Source organism: Xenia sp. Carnegie-2017, unplaced genomic scaffold (genome assembly GCF_021976095.1).
Source record: "Xenia sp. Carnegie-2017 unplaced genomic scaffold, XeniaSp_v1 HiC_scaffold_23, whole genome shotgun sequence".
In the NCBI taxonomy this organism is placed as follows: domain Eukaryota; kingdom Metazoa; phylum Cnidaria; class Anthozoa; order Malacalcyonacea; family Xeniidae; genus Xenia; species Xenia sp. Carnegie-2017.
In genome coordinates, this window is record NW_025813486.1 from 9,282,652 (window position 1) to 9,308,178 (window position 25,527).

Below are 25,527 nucleotides of genomic sequence, written 5' to 3' on the forward strand. Positions count from 1 at the left end.
ATCTGATTTAAAGTGTACTCTGCAAACTTTGTATACACAGATGGAGTGTTGTGAAAAGAGTACTCTAGGGAATGCTATGGAGGAGGAATAGTAGAAGGACCAACAGAGAATGTAGAGGCTTCTTCGCGAGATTGTTGAAGGATTAGTTCACGTTCATTCACAGGTAGAAAAACATGTGAACAATTTTTTTTAGCTCAGTAAATATAAAGAAATATATAAGGAAAAAGAGTTTGGTCTTTAGATACATTGAAACTTTTGGACTTTTAAGTACGTTTTTTTTGAATCGTATTTTCGTAAAGAAAGTTACCTTTCTCAATATAAGAACTTGTCAATACAATGATAGCCATGCTTGAAAATTTCCACTCAAATATCGTGAAAAAAAACAAGCATTAAAGTGACGAAAAATTTAGAGCTTCTGTTTTTAACTTTCATGTACTTTCTATAGATAAATGTCTATATCTGGAGAACGGTAACGAATACTTAGCACAGCAGCCTCTTGGACATCCATATATCTCTCCAATTCCCATGTCACACGGCTCAAGCAAAAAACATTACATCAGATAAGCTTGACGCTGAAAAAGATTGAGGGAGAAATCAAAATAGCTGTTATGATGAAGATGAGTATCCTTATTTAAACCCTATTACTTTCGGTTCTGCTGAGAAATTCCAGAGTTCGGAATGAATTTAAGGAGTTCTTAAAACTAGGTGCAATTTCTAGCATATCCATGGAAAAAATTTTCAGTATGGTCAAATTTTTTCATGTTTATTGTGGTTTAAAAGTGACTGAAAATGCCTTTTTTGATAGAGCTTGTCTGTCTCAAGAAAGAGTGAAACGAGTTATTTTGTGACGTCATTCAAGAAACCCATAAACGCCACCAGTTTGAATGACATCAGAATGTGGCTTGACGCAGACTTTATGTCACGAAGGACAAGATCTATTGAAAGCCAAATTTAAATCAAAGTTATAAAAAGACAACTTTACTACATTGAAAAATTTTATCCCTGAAGCATTAGAAAATAGTTTTATTAACCATATTAAATATTTGCTGTTAATTTTACTTAAAATACCTCGTTGTTAGCAGCAAAAAAAAGTCGATTAACGAAAAAAACTATTTCTTACAACTTTACGGTTTTACAATATTTTAATAGCCATTCGGACAAAAAGTCAAGGAATCATGAAGAGCCTATGTTTGTTTTGAAATAATGATCTGGAAACTTTGGAATTCTCGTAGAATAATATTATTAAAAATATATTTCTGAATTCTACCTGTAACGTACATTATTTATGTATAAACTATAACGTATTTTTTTGCAACATGAGTTTGAAAAAGCTTTGCTCCATCATGTTGGAGTTTGAATTTTCATACAAAGTATTGATGTTTATATGATGAACATACAAAGTATTGATGTTTATAATTAATTGCAGTTGCAAATTGTCCTGAGAAGGACTGTTTTTGTTGTTCTTGACTGACGTTTCGACTGAGGAACTGAGTATTGGGTTGCTCCCGGGTCATATTATGAAGGTAAAGATTCAATTGATACAGCACGCAACAAAAAAGAATCTGATGTATATGTAGGTGTAGGAATGTTAACATTTGCATATTATACATATAGTCAAATTTGTGACATTATATTCTTTTTACCTTATGTTTTACTAATGAACATTTTTTAATATTAAACCTTAGCAAATTTGCAAATCAGCTATAAACAAGCTGGAAAAAGTGAAGATTCCAGAAATAAAATTTAGTACTTAGTTATTATTGGGCAAGAAATTTAAACTGCAGAAACTATCTGATTTTTAACTTGAACATTATTTTTGTTCCGATTCTAAAAAATTGACATTATGTTATTTTTCATCTTGTGCATGGTGTTTTATCAACAGTCCCATTTCAACAAAGGACAACTAAAGTCACATATCAATATTTGGTGATAAAGGGTCATAGAGTGAAAAAAAGTTCTGTTGTTGAAATAAAGTCGGTCAGTTATATCTTGCCTTACAAAAGATGAACTTTATACACTAAAAATATATTTTGAAAACTTTAATTTTTGTTTGCTCAAAGTTTTCAATAAACATCAATGTTGGAAATATATTTTTACCCAAAACAATTACTCTTAGTGTACCTCCTGTGGACGTACAAATTTACTCAAAAACACTATTTTTATTTAAAACTTAGATGATATTTGTTTTAAAAGATAAATTAGATAATACCCGTCACATGTTACATGAATTGATGCAGTAGCAAAGGAAATCATCATCAATCTTTTCATTTAATAGGTATCGAATAATTTTACCCATTTTATAAATTTCTGTCAATTTAGCTTTGTGCAAACCGTAGAGACCTTTGGGACAACTCAAGAGCAGATCAGTGCGAACCCGAGACGGAAAACCGAGGATTGCACTTGCTTGTGAGGATCTATAGGATTGAAGAAATGCTATTGGCTAGCTTGATCTCGGGATGAAATGCGATTGGCTAGCAAAATAAACAAGCAGTGGCTAATCTATTTTGTTGAAATTTTGTTATCGAAGACGAAGTACAAATCACTGTTTAAAAACCGGATTTATCCGTTTCTTTTTACTTAAATACGTCCTTGTACTGCTTCAACTAAGCTTTCTTAATTTCTTTATTTCCCCATTCAGCGATGAATTCAGGTAAATAAACAAATAAATTCGCGTTCGGTTGCCATTTAAAACAAGAAATTTTCTGGGACGCCAATTCTGTGCGTCTGTCCTTATATAGATCATAGCTTTTGACCAATGAAACTGCTAAAATTATTCTGGTTATTATATGATTAACAAATAAATAATATTTAAACGTTGTCTATACAGTTATAGATACACAGGTATGACGTCAATTGTGATAAAAACTAAAAAAGTAGCCACGAGCCGCCATGAGATTTAAAAAAAATGTCAAATCAAACGGTCAAACAGTTTGTTGTTTGTTTTCTTTGTTCCCCAACACTTGGAACATTGAAAAGTCTTGATTTTGCAAATATCACGCTTACGTGATATATAGGATTGAAGAATCGCTATTGGCTAGCTTAATCACGCGATAAAATGTGATTGGCTAACAAAATAAACAAGCAATGGCTTATCAATTTTGGTGAAATTTTGTTATCGAGGACGCAATACAAATCATTGTTTGAAAACCGGATTTTTTTCTTTTCTTTTTGCTCAAATGCGTTAACTGCCTCAACTAAGTCTTTGTAAATATCTTTATTTTCCCATTCAGAGAGGTATTGCGATAAATTTTCAAATATATCCGACATTTGTCTGTTTTTATAAACATGATTTTTTGTGTGACGTCAATTATGTGTGTATGTCCTCTTATAGATCACGGCTCTGGACCAATGAAAATGCTCACATTCTTCTGGTCATTTAAGAAATAAAAGATGTTTACTGTGTTTGCACGGGCTTATGCAAACCGAGGAGACCTTTGAGAAAAATCGAGAACAGATCAGTGCAAGCCCGATACCAAAGGTCGAGGGTTGCACCTTCTCGAGAGTTCTCACTAACGTCTCCGATGCTTGCATAAGACAGTGCAAACACGAAAAACATCTTTTATTTTTTTTATAAAATAACAGCGATGCGAAACAGGCAAACATTTTAATTTTTCTGCTAAAATGTGTTCATAATCGATTTGCAAATTCTCTTTAATTGATTGATTTTTATGATTGATAAATTCGTCCACCAGAACGCGTAGTAGGGGAATTTAGTGGTTTGTACGTGTTAAGGGAAACCTACGGGGAAAACTATAAAATGTAGGGGGTTGTAGGGAGAAAAGAAAATCATTTAAAAATGTGCCTCATTTTTGCCCAAAATACTCTTTTCTTTCAGGGTTCGCACCATTTAGCAAGTGATTGTAACAGAATCTTTCTTTTGGCAAAATTTGTGACCATATATGGCAATAGAAGATCAGCAACTTAGCAAAAACTCAGTGTTTTATTTGCGCCACCTGCATGCCATTACTTCCTACGCGAAATTCTAACTTTGTCGTCTAGATGTTCTTAGTTTTCGATAAGCCTTTTTTTGTATGCATTTTTTTTAAAACAGACTAAAAAATTCAATGGTCTGACCCAACGTAGGTATATAATAGGAGGATATGTTGTTGTGTAGGGGAAAAGTAGGAGAAAACAAGGAAAATCATTGTAGGGGGAGGTAAGGGGAAAATAAAGTTTTGGTAGGTGAAATGTGCATACACAGAATGGCAGCACAGGTGTGAAGGTCAAACTGCCACGCCATTTTCACGAAAACTTGACGAAATGTAGTGTATGCCAAATTACTAAATTATAAAATACGAATTTATCGAATTTCTCTGGTTAAGGTAAGCCTTTCAAAAAATTACTACGTAACTATAATATGTTAGTTATCAAACGATACGTTTATGGCGTAATTCTTTCGGGCATCTCAAACTACGGCAATTGTTATTTATCCTGTAGTTATTTCGTTATGTAATTAATGTTTATTTTACCGTATTTATGGTTTATATGACTTTTATTGTGTTATGATTCTTTTAATTTTATCGTAGCATTAAAACTTAAGCAGGCAAAAGAACAGAATTGTAAAACAAACGAACTTAGAGCTATAGAACGACAGAATTTGGACTTGTACTACTGTACCGGGCTGGAAAGTATGTCGTTTTTCGACGAGATCTCCGGTGCGCACTATGAAATTACTGGTGCGCTGGTGTGCAAAATAAATTTTATGGTGCAATGGTGCGCATATGACGATCAAAGCATAATAATATTAAATTAATATACGAAGTACCTATCGCTAATCTCGGTGTACACAGGTTGTTTTCAGTGTTTTGTTGTGTCAAACATGTTGTACGTCGCAAAATCTTTGGAAGGAAAAATAGTAATTTAAGGAATATTGATGATACAGTGTGTGATATTGCAAGAGACTGAATCTTGCTTTGTAAGCCTTTGTTGCTATTAAAATATCGGAAGTTACTGTTTATAAAAATGTCATTTCTCAACGCATAACTTCCGTTTGAATTGGATGTGAATATCTCAAATTTCGCCCACGTCTGCACAGAACTGTCAATTAAATTATCGTTCGCGGACCGTGGTTGGCGCATACTTTGAAAAATCCTCTTTTTTCCTCAAAATATAGCAAAGTAAATGCATCAGGCGTCAGCATGCGTCAACATGTTGAGTTCGTGTTATTCGTCATGAATAACATGAATTGAACTTAAATGAACGAACGGATTTAAGTGATTTTATTATTTTACAGAACAGTATTTATAGTATTCATTACAAGATCCACACGCTATATGAATGCGTTGTTAGAATGTGGTGTTAGGCCCGTTTCAAACGACAAACTTTAGAAGTGCCGAATGCTTTAAAAACAAAAGATAATGAGGAATTTGCCTCATTTTTCTTTGCGTGAAATGCGTTCGGCGCATGTAAAGTTCGACGTTTGGAAACAAGCCTTAGATTAATATTATTTCGCCTAAAAAATAAAAAGTATATGCGTATAGATGTTTAAAACTTATTATGAAATTATTTTTCAAACAATTTTACGTTCAATTTTAAATATTTTTGGGAAAACTTTTAGTCATGCATTGTTGCATGACCTGCATGACCGCTGGCGCCACTGGCTATAATTTCATAAAGTCGGTGTCACCATTGTAGAAAGTAGTATTAAGATACTGTTAGACTTATTTTATTGGTGGGTTTATTTTGATGTAATAAGCACATGGTTGGCACTTAGCACATTTGGACTTGGGATTAGGTTGTCTAACGGACAACTTGTAATCATGTTATCAATAAATAACTATATAAAAAAGCAAGAGGCATTCACGCTTTTTAAAACACACATTTCGGTCCTCTTCTGTTTTTTAACGTGCTCTGAAAATGACTTTCTGAAATTGAGGAAGATGAGACAAACGTACTTGTCAATGTAAACTCGCAACAATCAGCTGAGGTGAGCATTGTCCTTTCATCATTTTTCAAATTGCTCTGAATGAATTCTAAGATTATTCTAAAGAAATACTAAATATCTTCATTTAGGAAAAATGGAGTGCCATATTTAGACGAAAACGACCATCACTATCTCTGAATGCCAATACTCCACCGGAGAAGAAGGTGAAAAAGGATCAATGTGATCAATACATATGTCTGCTTTGTTCACAAGAGTTGACTAGAGGATCCAAGTCGTACAAACAAAGGCAATCGGCAAGAAAGCATAGTGGAGAGAAAGGAAATTATATGTCAGTCATTGTGCCAATATATCACGTGAAGGCTCAAGCATTGTTAAAACAAAAAAAATTCAACAAAGGGAAGAGCAGAGAGCAGAGACTGTTAATACAGTCAATACAGATCTGTCATCGTCATGCACATCCACGATCACGTCCATTTTTTCTGGTCATGAGGTAAATGCGAATGAGGATGACAGCACTCAGACCAGTACTTCTTATACTGGAAATACGAATGTTATATTTCCAAATGTATTGGTAACTAAGGATAGCAACACAGCAGGGAAAATACAATCCACGGTAGCAGATTTTTTTGACGGATCTTAAAGATTCAACGAACAAGGATCGAAATAGATTGATGACGTATCAGACAATCCTATTGCTAGAATTGAGGATGGTATCAACCAAATTCTAGTCAGATTACAGGCATTAAACATGGATGGTGATAATAGAAGAAGATCAAGCCAAAACCAATAACAACCGAGATAGAAGCTGTTAGCGATGCTGGTGTGAAGGCTGCCAGCAATTTGGTGGAATTGTCCAATTGCGAACAAATACAAGTCGATATTCTGACAGATGGATGCCACGTAACCTGTGTTCCTTGCCACGAATATATCAAAGGAAATTCTCTTTTAAAATGCAAGTGATTGCTAATTGTAGAATACAAAGTGTATAGATGTAATCTGATTAACACATTTCCTTAACTTTTAGGAATGGTAAAACAAATCCTGGGGCCTTGGTCTGATCTATGTTGCTCGGACTGAAAAGTACTCACAAGGATCCAACCAAGAATGGTACAGTTTTAAGAACAGAATCCTCGAACATGTCAACTGTAGTTCAACGCGAAATGCTGGTCGATTCCATATGAAGGCCTTACAGTATCATTTGAGTCAGAAACAACGAAAGGAAAGAAACATTGACACTAGCGTTAAGCTGGTGTCTGCAGGAATAAAAATATGTAAGATCAAGACTGCGGCTTTATCGTACGAGTCATTGGTAGCATTCCTTTCCTTTTGTGGAGTAGACGTTGGGACTATCGGACATGGAAGGTTTGATTTTAAGGGGTTATTTGTATCGCGGGTGTTTTGTCATTAATCTCAGCTGTCTATCTTCCAACATTATAGAAAGCAGTTTCCACACATAATAAAGGCTGCATATATATCCACCTCATTAAGCAAACGGCATCGTATCTACAAAAACCTTTGGTAAATACTGGCTTGCCCCCCACTTTTTAGTTGCAATAGACAAATCTACTCCTCGCAGAGACACGAATCAGGCCATAATGATCTTTTTACCTGTGAATGGTAAACGCACTGCGATGCCAATTGATGCTCCACTAGTGTACGAGTACAGAGATGCAGATTCCGATAACGAAGACACTATTAGAGGAGGTTATGGAGAAGATCTTGCCGTACAAGTAATTGAAATTTTAAAACGATCATTGCAGCTAACTAGCTCGGATTTAAGGCTGTTGCGAGGTAGGATGTTATTATGAGAGCTGACTCAGTCGATGTGTGAGTAATTTGCTAAACACGTTCTCCATTGGCTTACTTTCATTTTCTAATTGCTTCTAGGTGTTCATGCTGATGGACAGTACCAAGCGAGTACATTTCAAACGAAGCTATACGAAGCTATACGAGCTTTTGGGGATGCATCGAAAACCAGATCCATACTTTCCTCTTCCTTGGGATGCATCCCACTGGCTAGACCTAGCGATCGTTGAGCTACGTGAAAACTCCTTGTCTTCCAATTTTATCAAGCTTATCATCAAACGCTCTAATCGCTTGCACACATTATTTGGAAGTGGCCGAGGACATGCTGAGTACAAGACTTATTCCTAAAGTCAAGGATTAAAAGCGCTCGAAACTGTGACATATGCAACCACGCGATTTTCCAGTTCTGCTTTCGATCAATGGAAGAAAATTTACAATAGTTATCCCGCTTTGGTTACGGCATACAGTGCAAATCGAGAAGATAAAAAGGATGATTGTGAGGAGACAAAATATCAACTCAGAGGTCAAGATTTTTCCATAGATATGTGTGGAATAATTGATGTGTTTCAGCCAGTTGTTTCGTTAATGATCAAATGTCAGAGCTCAAACGTGCCTCCCTGGAAAATTGTTGCTTGGTTTCCGAGAGTCATTGATATCTTGGAGGATATCAGGACAGAATTAAAGCGACTTAAGGACGGAGATGCTGTAAAACCAGGTAAAACGTTGTTGCCAAGACTTGCAAAACATTGGCAGAATTGACAAAAGAAGAAGTTGAAGAATGTTCGTTTCAAGGAATAAAGTCTACGAACGATGGCTCGTAGTCAATGAGAGTGAGGACTGTCTACAGACAAGACTGGGAAACAACATAAGAGAAAGACTATTACTTGGGAGGCACGATCACCAAATGATTGCCTAGATGGTCTTTATAAACTCAAAGAATATTATTCCAATTTGTCTGGCATCTCGCTACAAAACATTAAGATCGACAACATCACTAAGGTAGAAATCAAGGATCATCGAAGAATTTGTGTACACCAGCATGTACACAAATGAAGATATAATAAAGTCAATTGGCCAAGAAATGTGCATTGCCGTTGACGTAGCTCTTTCCACAAGTGGTTGTGAGGCTATAGTAGAAGGATTTTATAGTCATATGGGTACTCACAAGAAAACTGGAGCCAATCTAATGAGGTTTTGGTTCATAGATCTATAGTAGATTGGTGCGTTCCCCATCCCGTTTTATGTCCTCGTACCATGAGAGACATTGCAGAAATTTATACAAACGGTGATGAAGACTATAAGCTACCAAAGCATCGGCTACCATATTTTAAAGAAGACAGAGCTTCAAATTTTAAAGTGAGCAAAGTTGTGGATAGAGTGAGGCAGGAGCCTCCTCGATGTCCATATGTTTTGCATGAAAATGATTTTGGTGAACTATGACGGAGTTGAACTCACTCAAGGATTTATAGTTTTAAAAGCGATATATTATCTTTTAGTTTTTACTTTATCTGTACACTGTAAATGTACACTGTAATTGTAAATGCTTGTTGCCATTGTAAACTATTCAACAAACACGCAAGAGCTTAAACAAAGTTAACTACTGCGTCATTTCAGGAATACTCAGCACCGCATGCATCATTGAATTACCCTGCCACGCCCACAAATATGGCGGAATTTTGCCACGCCCTAATATGCCTGGTGTGCAATAATATTATTAAAAAAACATCTCCGGGGTGCAGAAGACATACTTTCCAGCCTGGCTACTGTAGAGTGTGAAACTATAGTAAACCTAGAGCTTAGAACCCAGACCTACATAGAAATAAGAAGTACAAACTTTGTCGAACTCTAAAACATAGAACTTAAAACTGTAGAACTACAGGAGCTAAAGCTATGAAATTGTAGAACTATAGAACCTTGAAATATTAAACAGTACTCTTAGAACTATGGAACCAACATTGAACTAAAAACTGTAGAGCTTTAGAACATAGAGCTCAAGAACTGTAAAACGGTAGGACTTTAGAGCTATAGAATTATAGACAGTATATATTATGTTTCTTGTACTCTAGCCTTGGGATATGCAAATCATCAGTTTTAAATTTAATTATCTTCTTTAAAATACATAAATGTTATGTTGTAAAAATTCAATGTTTTTCAGAATTGTTTCTATTCCAGTAAATGTAAAATCTTGAAGGACCAGAAATCTCATTTTTCTATAATATCAAAGTAGAACAAAAGTAGTCGGTGTCTTAAAACAGGCAGAGTTTATTTTCAATCTGTTGTATTCGATTGTTTGAATTATTTCAACTTGGGGTTGAAATGACAAATAATCGTTAGATCCTGAGTATTTGTGCAAAATTAATTTGCCTGATGATTGTATTCTTGTTCTGTGCATGGAAAATTATGCAAGCCTAAACCTACCAATACAACAACACAAATGGTGAATATCAAAGCAGTAATACATTGATTGAGTTGTCCTTCTAAAGCAGATCTTTTCACTTTAGAGGCTTTTGGACACAAGTCAATCAGCTTAGAGTTTCTATTGATTGCTACCATTTATAGTTAGTCTGGTTGACTTTGTTAGTTTGAATACTTTGTATGTTGAGAAAATGTGTGCTTGATGAACATGAATGTGCGTCATACATGTTACCTGATTTGACTGCTGTCTTTGATGTATTGATTCTATCTTTGAGAATATTATGCCTGCTTTCAACTTCAGACTACTAAGGATGAGCATGTTTTCAGAATATTCAATGCCACCTATGGCAAATCACCACAGTTACATGTCCATGGTTATTACATATGTCCCCTGACTAACAAGTTTGGCAAAAAGGCTATCTTTAATTTCAACTTCTTGAAACAAAGATATTCACCTTTATGCTGTTGCATTAGTTCAATTTCAGCTTACATCACTTTCTGTGAATGGAAATGAATGTGGGTTGTACTTGTGCATGAGTAGTCGCCAAATGAGTTAGTCTTGGGGTCTTAAATTATTGGCCATTTTAACACGTCAAAATATCGCAAACCAATACTATTTCAGTATATGGTAGACTGAAGATCAAGTCTGTTTTAGTGTAATTATGTTCTTTTGTTCTTGTCACTTTGGATAATGTGAAACATGGACGGATTTTCACATTTTTTGTAGCGTTGGTGCTAACAAATTTAGGGGTGAGTTGGTAAGGAAGTGATGTAAGACAGAGTCTAGATTTCAGTGACGTGACATACGAATAGTGCAGTCACCGAAGGTAGTGTAGAGAGTTGAAAACAAGCTATCACGGTACAGTTCACGCAAAATAATTTTACGAACAAACGTTACGCTTGTTTAGTTTTTATTGCATGGCTACGTTGTCATTCAGTGTAGTATGAATAAAGTATAAAATTATTAATTTTAAGTGCCAATATCAGGGTCTGGAAAAGGACTTCATTTGATGATTATATCAATTTTGAGAACATTTGATGATTCGGAAATTTTATCTTCATGGTCTTTTTTGGCTTAGAAAGTGACTCTTCGCCGGAAGTGACGTAAAAAGGAGAAAACGCATTTCTACTTTTATTTGATTAATCTCTCAAACGATGTAGTCAAACTATACAACAATGCGGCATTTAAATTTGCAGTGCTTTTTTGAGAAGACTTGCTATAACTGAATGCGCGTATTCTCCTTTTACGTCACATCAGGTGAGGAGGAACTACTTCTAGCCTTAAAAGGTCATGGAAATATAATCTTCGTCCCATGAAATATGTTGTAAATGTTGTAAATTCGATTTAATTATTTGAAAAGTTATTTCCCTGACATTGGCATTTTAATTATGAACTATTGAATGGTACCTGTACAGTGCAAGGGCAAAAGCATATATTCAACATTGTCCAACTAACTTCTTTTGAAATTACAAAAACTAACATTGCGCGCAGAGCTAAATATATAAATATTCATCCACCCACCCTCCACACCCCAAATTTCGCTTTGGACCTGTGCGTAAGTAATAAAATTAAAAGTTTCAAAACTTTTGCTTAAGTTTTCTTGACAAGTGCCTAATCTTGAGGATAAAGTCGAAATTTCGCTAACATGTTAGTGAATGGGAAAAAAGACATGCAACTGTATACTTTAACAAAGAGAAATGTGAGGCTTACTCAGATAGATATATTTTTTTTGGAGTACGTTTTGCTGTTTTGATTTGTTATTGCAACTGCCAACTTCTCAAAGGTTAATGCACGTGTTTAAGTTCTTGCATAGACCATTGCTGCTGTTTTCATTTCGTATGGTTAGTTTTAATGCTGCGCATTCGAAGGCAGACTAAAAAGACAAAATGTCTCGTTTTCGAAATGTAAGCTACATTATGGTGCCAGCACTTATATTTAATTATATTTAAAATATCTATTGTCAAGTGGCTATTTAAACTCCTTAATTAAAACTTAAGTATCGCACAAAACGTTCTCTTTATTTTTTGAAACAATACCCAGAAAAGTTAAGTTTAACTGTAATACTGACTGGTTTTGCTAGAAATTGTGGATGTGTTAAAATATACTTTCAGAGTTTGAACAGTTTAGTTAGGGTTGGGGAGGGGTTGAAATCTAATAATTGGGGTTTGGCATCATCCTGGACACTCCCACCTCCGAGAGAATCTGTCCAAGGTTTGAAAAATTGTAAATTGACTTGCCTTCGGTTCGTGTTTTGTGTGCTTTTCTCAACTCTTGCTTTTTTTCTCATGTTTGGATCACACCATTCACCCAAGTATGGAAACCATTAAGTGATTGCTTAATAAAGTAATAACAAGAGGGTAGAGTTTTAAGTTAAATAAGTCTACAACGTAGAATCAACGAGGTTCGAGTCTTCAAAGGCTTAGCGAACGTTTTTAAAATACAAATTACACCGTCGCATGTAATTTTCGTGGAATATTCGTTGTTTCCCTTTCTTGTTTCAAAGATTCGGGCTTTTTCCATACTTGTCTTTTGCATTCCTCATTTTTGGTCGGCGTTTATATCATATAGCGTTAACATGCACTGACGTCATGATATTAAAATTGAGTTTTGATCATGGTATTTCTTGTCTCAACGCTAGTCTCTAGTCTTGTATATCTGAGACCTCATCTACATAATTTGATTGACTTTTGGCAATATCGGTTTACTCAATTATCTGGAATAAAAGTAAAATGTGTACACGAATAAACAGGAGGAGGAAAGCAAAGTGTACTTAAAGTCGCTAGAGTATACAAGACTAATGAAATTCGTCGTACGTATGAAGTTTTAACTTTCAACTTACTTTTGCCAAAATTTTGTTCTTTATTTTTAGTTTGAAAAATGGCTTCACACCCTGACGTTTTAAAAATGGAGGCAAATGGATCTCGTTTGAACAAGCTTTTAATAAATAGAGGAACACAAGCCTTGAGAGAAACATTGCAATCTCTTTAAAACCATCAAATTTAGCTGCCGCACTTAATGATACTTCTATAAAGAGTAAATTGAGATCACTAAAACACAAAGTCATCTCTGAAGAGTTATGGAATATTCTTTACCCAGCAACCGGTTCTCCGGAAGTTGAAAACTTTTCTATTTCTTTATTGGTTATCTTATTACGAAACATTTGTGGTCTGAAAGCACCAGCTACTGGATGGAATGCTTGTCCTCCCTCTTCAGATTCGTCAATCTCATCAAATATTGCAAGAATAAAGTTTTACAATAACAAAGTGATGGGTCACATAACTACAACTAGTCTTGATGACAGCAAGTTTGAACATTTGTGGGAAGAAATATCAAAAGCATTGGTTGGTCTGGGTATTCAACAAGCTGAAATCGATGAATTAAAGTATGCTCCACTCAGTCCCCATGAGGCCTATTACAGAGAAATGTTGAAAGACTTGCAAACAAAACCTGAACTGGATCTGCCAGGTAAAGTTTTTCTTAGATTGATATGCCTAATGATTTCTTGCATGTAAAAATTTTAGAATTTGACAAACTTTTCAGGAAAACGTAAATTTCACCTTTTGCGTCAAACTAGCTAAAACAAACCATTCGCATTTTTTGAGCAAACCAATGACATTCTGTTCAAAGCCAGGGCGTATTTTGAGACTGAGCAACAAATGTTCCCACTGTTGCGCATGAACTAACCATGTTAGTTGACATGTTTATAACCCTTCCAGTTCCATAGTCTAGCTATATTTGTAGTGCTTATTCATATACTTTGTTTTTATGGAAGCTGAGGAAACTCACGGTAGCTTGTTTCGAACTTTTCATTTTTGTTTTTAAATTTTTTACTTTAGTGTTGTTTTTGATAATAATGATCATTAGTAAGTATATAGCAATATCAGAATGTTAACTTTTTTTGAACAGGTTTAGGAGTCCATCTCATGCTTCACTAGTTATAATACAAATATATTTGGTTAAATTTTGCACACATCTAAATGGCAGTTGCGTGCAGTATATCATAAACCAGCATAGTTAGCTAGCTGCGGTAGAATTGGATGGTTAGCAGTTTATTCTTTCACTTCGTCTAACATCATGGCTGTAATGTCTATGATTTATCATACGTATTTTGACGCATGGAAAATAGTTATCTGTATTATAAATATGATGCTCTTCTAGCTCGTAGGAAGCTATGTTATTGGAGAGGGCTCATACTCAAGTTAAGGGCGTCATGTGATTTAGAGGCAACTTAGGGCTTGTTCATATGAGCCGGGCTGGCCAGTAGCGAGATCTCGCCTCTTTTGTATTACATATAATTTCAAATTTGATTTATATGAGAGGCGGTCTGGCCCGTCTTGCAGGGATCTCGCTTGAGCGAGGCAAGACCTCGGCATAAACGGGCTCATGTGAATGCACTAGAAGGGCTAGCCCGGCATGCCGGATCAAAATTTTTTACTAGTGCGCATGCTCATGAAATTCAATTCGATGAAAAATAGAGGGAAGCAAAAGAACAACTTTCGGTGGACCATAGACTAATGCATAACATTGAGTTTCTTTCAGCTTGTATTATAAAAGAAACATAAAATATCGGGATTTATATTTTTATGCTGCGTGTGTGATTACTTATTTTTGTACTTGTCGGACAAGCCCGCCTCATATGAATGAAATAATAAACTGGCGAAAGGGTGACAAAAAATCAATGTGCTTGGGGTATTTGTAAAAATTGTTCTTGCTATCCAAACTTTAAGAAATACTATTAAAATATTGATTCAGTATATTTATATTATTTTACAACGACAAAGAGCTTGCCAAAGAAAAGTTTGTAATATATTGACTCCAAATACAAATGGCGAATATAGCTGTCTTCAGCATATAAATTTGTCCGACAATGACACGCACACACTATAATCCATCGCAAATATTTTTTGGCGCTGAGAACCGATGGAAATAAACTTGATCACCATTTTCATTCTTTTTCATCTAGTTTGGATAGCGACAATCGTTGTTACAAGGACAACAAGCGCATCACGTTTATGCCTTTGTTTTCTACTAGTCCACACTAGTGACACCACTGATTCGATATTCACATTTTCCTTCGTCTATTAATTATAATTGACTGTAAGAGGTACCCATATTACCAACAGAAAAGTTGTTGTTTATTAATTGATAATCATATTTGCATCATAAAACAGCCAAAAGAACACAATAGTTCTCGAAATTTTTCAAGTTAAAACAGTCAACGGCCGTATAAGAATATATAATAGAGCTGTGACAATGTACCCAACGTTTACAGTTTCTAGCACGTGACATGCGAACATACTATACTTGCTTCCTTTTGGCGAAGTGGTGGATTGTTCTTTTGTGGCACAATCTGTATTTTATTCTTTTTGTCCGCAATTCGCATTTTATTATTTTTGTCGGTAGTCTGTATTTTTTTGCGCGTCCGTCTGTCTGTTCGCATCTGCATTTTATCCCAACCCCCAAAATGATCTTTAATTTATATGTTTACTGATTTTATACTGAATGTATAAAAGAAACTTTTTTCTTGCAAACGTGATTCGGCAAATTTATGCCGTCGCCAGTGCAAACAAATGAGCTAAGTTACATGGAGGAGAAGGGGGTAAAGATAACCCAACAGGGAAATTTATGAGACAAACTTATTTTAGTCGATTTCAAGGCTCTGATTTCAAAAGTCCATGTTATAGGGGCGTCCACGGGGGCGTTTCCCTACAATTTTAAAGTAAAACTTCTGCAAACCATTATTCTAAATAGAGTTCACTGGTGTAAACACAATTTAATATAGTGATTTTAGCATTTTAAGACTGTTTTGGAGTCTTTTGAAGCTTTGAGCGTTAGAAATTTCACGAAATTGATATACGTAGCAAATCTTAACTTTAGGAAAAAAAAAATTTAGGTTAGACTTGATTATTCTTACAACTGATTAGGAATTTTAAATCAAGTAGAGCTTTCTCATAACGTTGTTGTGATCTTTGATAGCGTATGCATAGTTTGTGTTAATAGAGTCGGTGTTTCGGAGTTTGGACCAAAAACCATGACCAGCCGACAATTTAAAAATTATAATATAAAGCAAATTCCAAAAAAATTTGTCATTCTGTATGAGGATGACTTTGAAAAAAGGCGAAAATTTACAGTTCACTTCACGTCTTGTTTTGATATATAAAAACAACATACACATGTTTTAAAGTAAATAGGAAAACAAGTTGACGATCGGTATGAATTTTTGTTCATATATTATTCATTACGATTTTTTGCCACCTGATAAATTGATCAAACTGAGTGAAATGTCATTTCGAAGTTTAACTGAATGCAAGAAAATACGCCAGTCACTTGGAGGAGAAAATCATCACAAGAATCAGTGCAAATTATTCCAGCACTTTTAAATGAAGAACCTTTGCACTTTCATAGAGAGTTTTATCAAAAATTTACTTATGGCCCAACACTTCAAAAAAGATGTAAACCTCGTTTAAACCTCGTGTAAACTATTCAACATCTGCAAAATGACGAGTGTGTAAGTGGGATGACAAAACACAACATACCGATGCATAGGTGAAGGTAAAATAGAGTATGTTAGTAGAGGGCAGAGGAAGGTGTCAGTGAGTGATGTGTACAGAGAAAAACCATAGAGATGCGCTGTTAATGGACTAGTGGAAGCTTCATGTTTTATGTGTTGTTTCCTATTTTCTCGAGATGATTTATGGGAAAGTAACAGAAAGAGAAACATGTAATCATTTACTGTTGAAATTTACGCTTGTGTGCGAGGAAGTCATAAGTCCTGCATTTTTATAAAATATAGATATGGCTATATGACGATAGGCTTATGAATAATCGGACTAAAAAAATGTATGATTTAAGAAATAAAGTATTTGTATTTATTGCTTGTTATAGAAGCAATGTTTCAACACTAGAAAGAAATTTCGTTTCATATTATATACATTTTACACATAGTTTTCAAATTTGAAAATGACGTGGAGCAATGAGCATACATCACAACTGAGGTCAGACAATAACGTCAATGATAAAATATCGAATTTTAAACTGTTTTTGTACGAAATGTATGCAATGGCATAAATATGAAACTTTTACCATAGTTTCTGAGTAGCAGCAAGTTTAAAAAACATTTAAAAAAGGATGATTTTTATAAGCAAACATGTTTCTACATTAATAAAATGCCATCTTCGGTACGCAATGATTAGTGCTACGAAATATGATAAAGTATAGGAAGATACGATATGAATAAATTGTTTACACTGAATGGGAATGTGATATATTTAATAGGCGTTTTATTGGCATCCTCTAGTTTTGAGTCTAACTCCTTTCGAGCAACTTTATTCTTAATTCAGACGACTGACACTTAACAATTACTTGGTCTCGACTCTGCTCCGAAAATTGATCTACAAAACTACAATTTTCTGTGTGTCGTCTCAGCTTGATCACAAATTGATCGATGAGTAGTATTAGTTACATAAAGACAAATCGAAAAATCCTATCTGTTATTTTTTAATCACAGTCAAACTGCACCGCAATCGACTAATTACAATCGAGAAATATCTCAAAGTGTAGTTTTACAATCTATATTACATGGTTTTTATGGGTTTGATTGCAATCCACCACTTTCGCCACTTATATTTTCTTATGTCACGTGGTACAAACTGTAAACATTGCGTACATTGTCACAGCTTTCATATATTCTTATATAGCGTTGACTGTTTTGCTTTAAAATTTCAAGTATTTTTTGGCAATTTTATGGTACAAATATCTTTTTTAATTTTGCTATAGATGGCAGTGGTTCTGTTAGTTGTATGGCTGCTAGTTTCTATAGTCAATCATAATCGACTTTAGAAAATGTGAATACTGAATAGTGTGGATGGAAACGATCGTTTAAATGTTATGTGCTTTGTGTATTTCTAACAACGATTCTCGCCATACAAAATTGATGAAAATATTGAAACAAAGTGTATATTTTTAAAGTTTCGTGCACCATAAAAGTGAAATTTTGCACCATATTCAACTTTATGTCTGATTTAAATTAGCTACCTCGTCACATAGCTAAACCAATTTTTGTGACCCCAAGATCATTAACCAGAAGCAACTTTAATCATTTACCTATTGTCTGTTAAAAGATAGTTGTGTGACGAAACTGCCCTAAGAACACATCAATACTCGAAAATTGCTGAAGTGAAAACAGTCATTGCCGTATGAAAATATGCAATAGAGCTGTGAACAGTATAGGGAATATACAATAGGTCCATATCGTCTACAACTTGCTGCTGTATTTTTAATTAGATTATTGGCTTCTGTTAGCCATTTTATCATTCCTATTGGTCAAAAAGCAATTGAGTGGCTGCCACTATGGTAATCACAAGCATAATAAGATATGCGTTGCACGAAAAAAGTCAATGGAGTGGCTCTACTATATATTCACTACTCTGTGGCTGTGACTATGTACACAATGTTCAGAGTTTCTAGGTCCTAGCTGACATGCGAAATATTACTCAATTTTCTAAGCAGAACTTCCTTCCAGCAAGATTGTCTTACATGTTGTTGAGCAAGTTTCAAGAATAAGAGGTAGACATAGAGTAGAGTATGGCCGTGTTTACATGAGACCGGAACGAAGTCAAACCGCGCTACCAGCTTGTGTCGGTCATAATATTATTTACAGTACATGTTTCCATAGGACCGTTGCGAAACTGACTCAGAGCAAACTGGAGTCGTACCGCCTTCTGAACCGATCCGACTGAGTTCAGAACGGTATGAATGGAAACCGGCATCAATGTAAACTCAAATTACTGTTCAGACCGGTCTGAAATGGCATCAACGAATGCGCACAAAACAAATTACAAAAGCAAAATGGCTAGCAAGCGTAAAATTAGCCTGCAAAGGGGCATTTCGCGAATGAGGATTTTCGTGATTTCGTGCCGGTCCCATGTAAACATGCAACAAATTCTGATTTTCATTCCGGTTTTATTTCGTTCCGGTCTCATGTAAACAGGACCTACGTAGATAGGGTGAAGGCAACTATCAGTTATGTACACAGTAAGAAGCGTAGAGAAAAACCAACGAATAGGAAGTGTATGAATACACTGAAGGAAGACAAGGGAACCTCTACTTTATTATTATCATGAATGACGAAGCTTAGCTTTAGTTATGAAAGTGCTCATTTTTAGCAATTTTCTTACAAACATTATCTATTCATACGGTTTTGGTTTAGTGTAAATTAACCATAAGCCAAACGTTTCCATGCAACGGAGAAGAGGAATCATGCTCTAGAATGTAGAGGAATGAGTAATGAGGTTACACGAAGAAGTTCAGATTGATGTAGAGTGTATGTGGAGGGGGTGGAGAAAAGAGTCCTTTGTGTTAAATGACAAAATAATTTCAACTAATATGAAAAGAAAGGTCTACAAGAAAGTTCAAATCCAACATTGTTGTATGGTTTTGACATAGTGGCAATGAGAATAAGACAGATGGCAGAGCATGGAGGTTGATCAAGTAAAACTCTTTAATCGGTCATTTATTAAAAGTTTAGTCGCAAAGATTAGAGACTTTATCTAAAAGGCAAAAGAGTGAAAAAATCTTTTGTTGAAACAAAGCCGTTTGTTAAATCTTCCACAATAAAATATAAACTTATGCATAAGAAATAGCTACATGCTTCAAAAACTTTAATTTTTCTACACTAAAACTCATTTTGTAAGCATTGCATTGTTTAAACGAAAGTGCTATATTAAATTAGAAACAACATTTTTCTCTATCGCTTGCCTTTAATCTTAACACATATATGTTTCCATGATTGATTAATTTTTGGCAACTTTAATGATTGGTGCTAAGATTTTACAAAAATTTAAAGTCGTTATCTAAATTTTAGTCGTATTTGAGTAAATTTGAGGTACCTATTCTTATGAATTTGATTAGTTTTGTTGCACTCACCTCTGAATGTAATACCTATATGTCATTTGAAGATTGGCAGTTACAAGAGTTGGAATATGTTGGTCATTCAGTTCAGCATAGAAGTCTGTTGTCAAAATTGTGTTATCCCGGAGCAGACATTAAACATGTGGGCAATGTACGTGTAATTTTCTCGGAGATGTTTAGTCTCGGCGAAGGAAGTAATGAAACCCGTGTTTATCTTGGACTGACAAAGGATGGTTACGGTAAAGCAGTGAAACAAATGCGTAGAGATAACTACCTCCAGCCTGCACAGCATGAAAAGAAAATTTTAAATGAATTCAATGCAAAAATGTCGAAATATGTTGTGAATTATTACTTCTTTGAGGGAGATACTGGAACAGAATATGTTTATTTGATCTTAGACTTATGTGAGGAATCACTGGAGAAGTTTGTGAAATCTTCTGCTTTAAGTGATCTTCAAAAAGCTCTTCCCGATATTCTTAGACAAATTTTGAATGGATTAGCTGATCTTCATAGTGGCCCAGATCCTATTCTTCATCGGGATTTGAAGCCTTCCAATGTTCTCCGTGACGTAGACGGCAAATTTCTGATAGCTGACTTTGGCATTAGTCGAATGTTGAAGAATGGATCTAAAACATACAAAAGCAAGTTTAATAGGGGAACTGAATATTGGATTCCTCCTGAATCATAATGTGAAGACGAAGATTCAAATGAAGCACGTAATGAAGAAGTAAATGAAGGACGTTACAAAAAAGAGTCTGATGTATATGTAAGTGTAAAAATGTTAACATTTACAAAACTCACACGAAATTTAATTTTGTGAGATTTCAATTTTGCTGTTACAGTTACATTTTTATTATCTTAGAATGCTGGACTGGTGGCTTATTATGTTGCAACAAAAGGAAACATCCTTTTGGAACTAAACGGCATAGATTGGATAACATGTTGAATGGAGACCCTGTTGGCTTGAAGGAACTTAAGGATGAAAGCTTAAAAGACCTTCTGTCTTGGATGTTAAATCTGCAACCCGAAGACAGACCATCTGCTAACATGACGTTAAAACACCCATTTCTTTTGTCAGATGACGAGAAATTTGACTTGTTATGTATTGTTGGTAACCAATTGCCTACAACGACAAATGAAACCCAGTCAAGTGTCGCTCAACAATTGGATAGCGAAACTCAGAATGGAAAAGTAAAATAGATCGTGAAGTATATGACTTTTTAAGAACGGATGAGGTGCATGGAGAAATACATAGGTATAGATCTTCATGGACAGAATGCTTAAGACTTATTCGAAATACTGATCAACATTGGGGTCAAATATCAAAGCGAAGTTTTCTACCAGAACTATTTTATAAGTATGGAAATCACAAGAAATACTTTCTCGAAACATTCCCCAATCTCCCTGTTCGTGTCCATGTTGCTGTCAGGTCAAACGACGAATTGAAAAACCATGAAGAAATACAAAAGATTTTAAAATACAGTTTTTAAACTGCAAAAACATTTTTTTGAAAAGAAATATGGCCTGTACAAAATCGAAGATACAGTTTTTAAAGATGTTCTTTTGCATGAATGCAAAACAATTTTTTTTGAAAATGCATAAAAACGTTCTTGGTGAATTTAATGTATTCAAAGTAATTATTGATACTTTATTAATTTTTAATTTTAAATATACTTTAGGGTAAGATTAAAGATATTTACTTTTGAATTTTGCATATTGAAGATATAGAGATGTAATGTACCTTCACCCAATATAAAAACTAACATAGCAACGAAGATAATAATCACAACTTATTACATCATTTTGTAGCACATTAATTATGTTATTGTAATAACTAAACTCATTCAATTGAATAAAACTGATACCTTTTGCTGCAATTTTGAAGCTGCTCTATCGGATTGAAACTAATCTACGATAAGCTCGTTTCAACTTATTAACATATGCACATCTTTTATTTAGACTGTTTTTAATCGAGTCTCACTTTCTTAATTGAAATAATTCTGGGCGTAAAAACAGTGCTAAATCATTTTAATAGAGAAAATATCAACAGGGCTTCAACCTGAAATAACTTATGTGAAAATTGAATGCTGTAATTTTAAAAATTAAAAAATTTAATTGCAGTTGAGTGTTGGCAATTAAAATTTTTTGGCAATTAAAAATTTAATTGCCAATTGCAGTTGAGTGTCTTTTTGAAAATAATGGCGTATGCACCACTTCAAGGCATCCAGCATAGAGACAGAAAACTTTTTAAAACAAATTGAAAAGTTCACGATTATTTTTCGGGATTTTCGTCTTTTTTTTTAAAAGCTAAGTATGGATTCATGTAGAGAAATGATCCTATTTTTTAGTGATAATTATTATTTTGAATTCATGTTTGTTTTTTTGGTATTATTACTTTATATGAAGGTATGTGCTCGTAACTGCGAAGATAGTTGCCTACCTTTGGTAAATGTATAGTATATACATAACTAATACAAAATTTGCGGCGCACGGTCTGTTACGATGGAATGGGCCGAGTTATCGTTTGTTTATACAATTTAGTAATTTATTGGGCTGCCTACGTTCGTATCGAAGACGGCTGAAACAAACTCGATTTTTGTCACTCATATTTGCATCTTAAAATATTATTTAGGCATACATATATTTATCTAAAGTAAGAACTGTGAATGTTCGAAATATTGGTCATAATTGATATCATCGACTACGGCCAAGACCACAGCCATTTAATAAAATTGACGATCACAAGAAATAGGTGGTTGCACGTTACGTCATGGCCGCCATGTTGGTGGTCAAATACAAAAGAATATTTTATCAATGCTATTGTTGGCTCCAGCCGACGTGGGTGAACCACATTGTTTCATGATTCCTTGGATTAATTGCAATCCAAGAATACTTTCTAATAAACTCCTTCAAGAAGAAATAAACGGGAAGCACGCTCGTATACGCGTCTTTTCTGCACAACTAACACAAGCACACTATATCCTGGCGTTACTAATCTCCAAAATCGACTTTATACACCTTAAGAACGTCTCCGATCGTGAAAACTCAAGAAAACTAACGCAACATCAACTTATCTAAGATGGCAAACTTTTCCGTCTCACATGCAAACATGACTGCATTTTCAACTTTTGCTAACCATGAAAAGCATGACTGCATGGCGAGCTTTAGTTATATGAAAAGCAGGACGCCCGCCAGTGCTCGGCAATAAAGCGGTTACATCTCTGCGTCTGTCACGTGATGAAAGTGCTTGCAGTTGAACATATATATTACTAACATGTCTTTCGATTTCATTCATCAGTTCCTCGAGTAACAAGCCAAAGGAAGGTCTTTCATCTAATCTTCGCATTCCATTTCCATTAAGTTGCTCGTTATTGCCTCTAGAAATCGCTCTGCTGTTGACTGCGAAAAATATTGCTGACACAATGGGTTAACTCTGTCCCAACTTTTCTTCAATACTCTAAATCTAGAGGATCTCTAACCAAAAGTGATAACTGAAAACGAGAAAGCAAGCTGTTAAGACTTTGAAAAAACCTTCTAAGCTGTTCACAAGAGTTGTTTCTTGTGTTCGTGGTCACCATTTTTATTGTGAGAAAACCTTGTTGTTCATTTCTTCGTAATTTAATTACTAGTCTTATCTTTTTGTCATACATCTTTCTCGTCTTAAATTTCTCGTCATATATCTTTCTCGTCATATACCATATGTAGTATAGTTATTATGTAAATTATTTGTATTTCGTACGTCATATTACGTATATTATAATTAAGTAAAGATCTGAATAAAAGTATATGACAAAGCAATAAAAGAGAGAAATCTCACAATATTACATCTGGCGACAAAGATGGGATTCTAACCCACGCGTGCACGACACTTGACTCCGACGATTGGTGAAATTATAAGTGATCTAAATGGTGCTGTATGGTTTAGCAAATTGGACTGAAATCAAGGCTATGACCAGTTAGAGCTCGATGCAGAATCAAGATATTTGACAACCTTCTCAACACACATTGGTCTACGGAGATTTCGACGTTTGAATTTTGGAATAAACTGTGCTGCAGAGATATTCCAAAATGCCATCAGAGAAACGTTGAATGGACTGAGAGGAGTGATTAATATCAGTGATGACATTGTGGTGTTTGGCGTAGACGAGAAAGATCACGATGCAAATTTGAACGCGGTATTACAACGAATTAAAGATCGAGGACTAACTCTTAAGAAGGAAAAATGTCTGTTTAAGAAAAGAAGTTTAATATTCTAAGGGTATGTGTTCTCAGAGAATGGTATTGTACCGGATCCCAATAAAGTGAGAGCAATTAAGGAATGCATAAATCCTAAAGATGTAGGAGAAGTACGAAGTTTGTTAGGTATGACTGATTTTTGCTGTCGATTTATTCCACATTATGCCACAATTACGGAGCCGTTACGTTGACTTATCTAGAAAGACGCCCCATTCGTGTGGACAAGAGAACAAGAAGACACAATGAAAGGCCTACGGAAAGCATTAACAGATGGGCCAGAAAGTGCGTATTTCGTTCTGGATAGTGATACGGAGGTTTTCACAGATGCTAGTCCAGTTGGTATTGCAGCAGTCTTGGCACAGAGGAAAAAGGGAGAAGAAAAAAGGAAAATAATTGCTTACGCTAGTAAATCACTAACTACCACAGAGAAAAATTATTCTCACTTGGAAAAGAAGCTTTAGATATAGTATGGGCCTGCGAACACTTTCATTTATATTTGTTTGGAGGAAAATTCACCATCGTCACTGATCACAAGCCGCTGGTGAAAATATACACAAATCCATCATCAAAGCCATCTGCAACATTAGAACGATGGGCCTTGCGATTGCAACCATATGATTTTGAAATCTGTTTTCAACCTGGAACTGAAAATCCTGCAGATTTTCTCTCACGTCATCCATTATCTAATGAGAAACTTAACAACCGGCAAGAGAAAGTAGCAGAAGAATTTGTTAATTACGTTACACAGAACTCGGTTCCAAGAACAATCAGCAGGAAAGATCTGGAAGAAGCTACAAGAGAAGACATTACTCTTCGAGCAGTAATTCAAGCCATTGAAACAGGCAGATGGTTTGAAAGTTCAAAGATGGTAGGAGTAAATCAAGCAGAATTTATTTCATATGAGAAATTTAAAGATGAACTTTGCATATCTTCGGGTATAATTCTACGAAAACATCAAATAATCATACCAGAAAAATTACGAGAGAAAGTAGTGAACATTGCTCATGAAGGTCATATGGGAATGTCAAAAACGAATGCGTTATTACGTGAAAAGGTATGGTTTCCACGTATAGATGAGTTAGTTAATGGAAAAGTTAAATCGTGTTTAGCCTGTCAGATTACAACTCAAGTCTGTGAAAAGGAACCATTGAAAATGTCAGAGTTGCCAAAATCTCCTTGGAAAGAGCTAAGTATGGACTTTGGTGTAGCTCCTACAGGCACAGGTGAATATTTGTTTGTTTTGTATGATGATTTTTCCAGATATCCCATTGTAGAA

The 25,527-nt window shown here is 34.9% G+C and overlaps 2 protein-coding genes across 2 annotated transcripts; both read left to right on the forward strand.

The window, feature by feature from the left end:
• Positions 1–7,424: 7,424 nt before the first annotated feature.
• On the forward strand, positions 7,425–8,196 carry LOC124448807. Its single transcript, XM_046999782.1, has 2 exons — positions 7,425–7,614; positions 7,772–8,196. Exons 1-2 carry the CDS (start codon positions 7,480–7,482, stop codon positions 8,036–8,038), a joined length of 402 nt encoding a protein of 133 aa, XP_046855738.1. The 5' UTR covers positions 7,425–7,479; the 3' UTR covers positions 8,039–8,196.
• A 10-nt stretch (positions 8,197–8,206) lies between these two features.
• LOC124448806 (serine/threonine-protein kinase pakH-like) lies at positions 8,207–20,915 on the forward strand. Its single transcript, XM_046999781.1, has 4 exons — positions 8,207–8,213; positions 13,412–13,571; positions 20,063–20,781; positions 20,878–20,915. Exons 2-3 carry the CDS (start codon positions 13,529–13,531, stop codon positions 20,701–20,703), a joined length of 684 nt encoding a protein of 227 aa, XP_046855737.1. The 5' UTR covers positions 8,207–8,213; positions 13,412–13,528; the 3' UTR covers positions 20,704–20,781; positions 20,878–20,915.
• Positions 20,916–25,527: the final 4,612 nt, after the last annotated feature.

Bases quoted from the DNA above. Each gene is read 5' to 3' on its own strand.
- LOC124448807 (XM_046999782.1), top strand. From the start codon at position 7,480: ATGATCTTTTTACCTGTGAATGGTAAACGCACTGCGATGCCAATTGAT. The intron at 7,615-7,771 runs GTAATTGAAATT...AATTGCTTCTAG, and splicing joins GAGAAGATCTTGCCGTACAA to GTGTTCATGCTGATGGACAG.
- LOC124448806 (XM_046999781.1), top strand. From the start codon at position 13,529: ATGTTGAAAGACTTGCAAACAAAACCTGAACTGGATCTGCCAG. The intron at 13,572-20,062 runs GTAAAGTTTTTC...TGTCATTTGAAG, and splicing joins ACCTGAACTGGATCTGCCAG to ATTGGCAGTTACAAGAGTTG.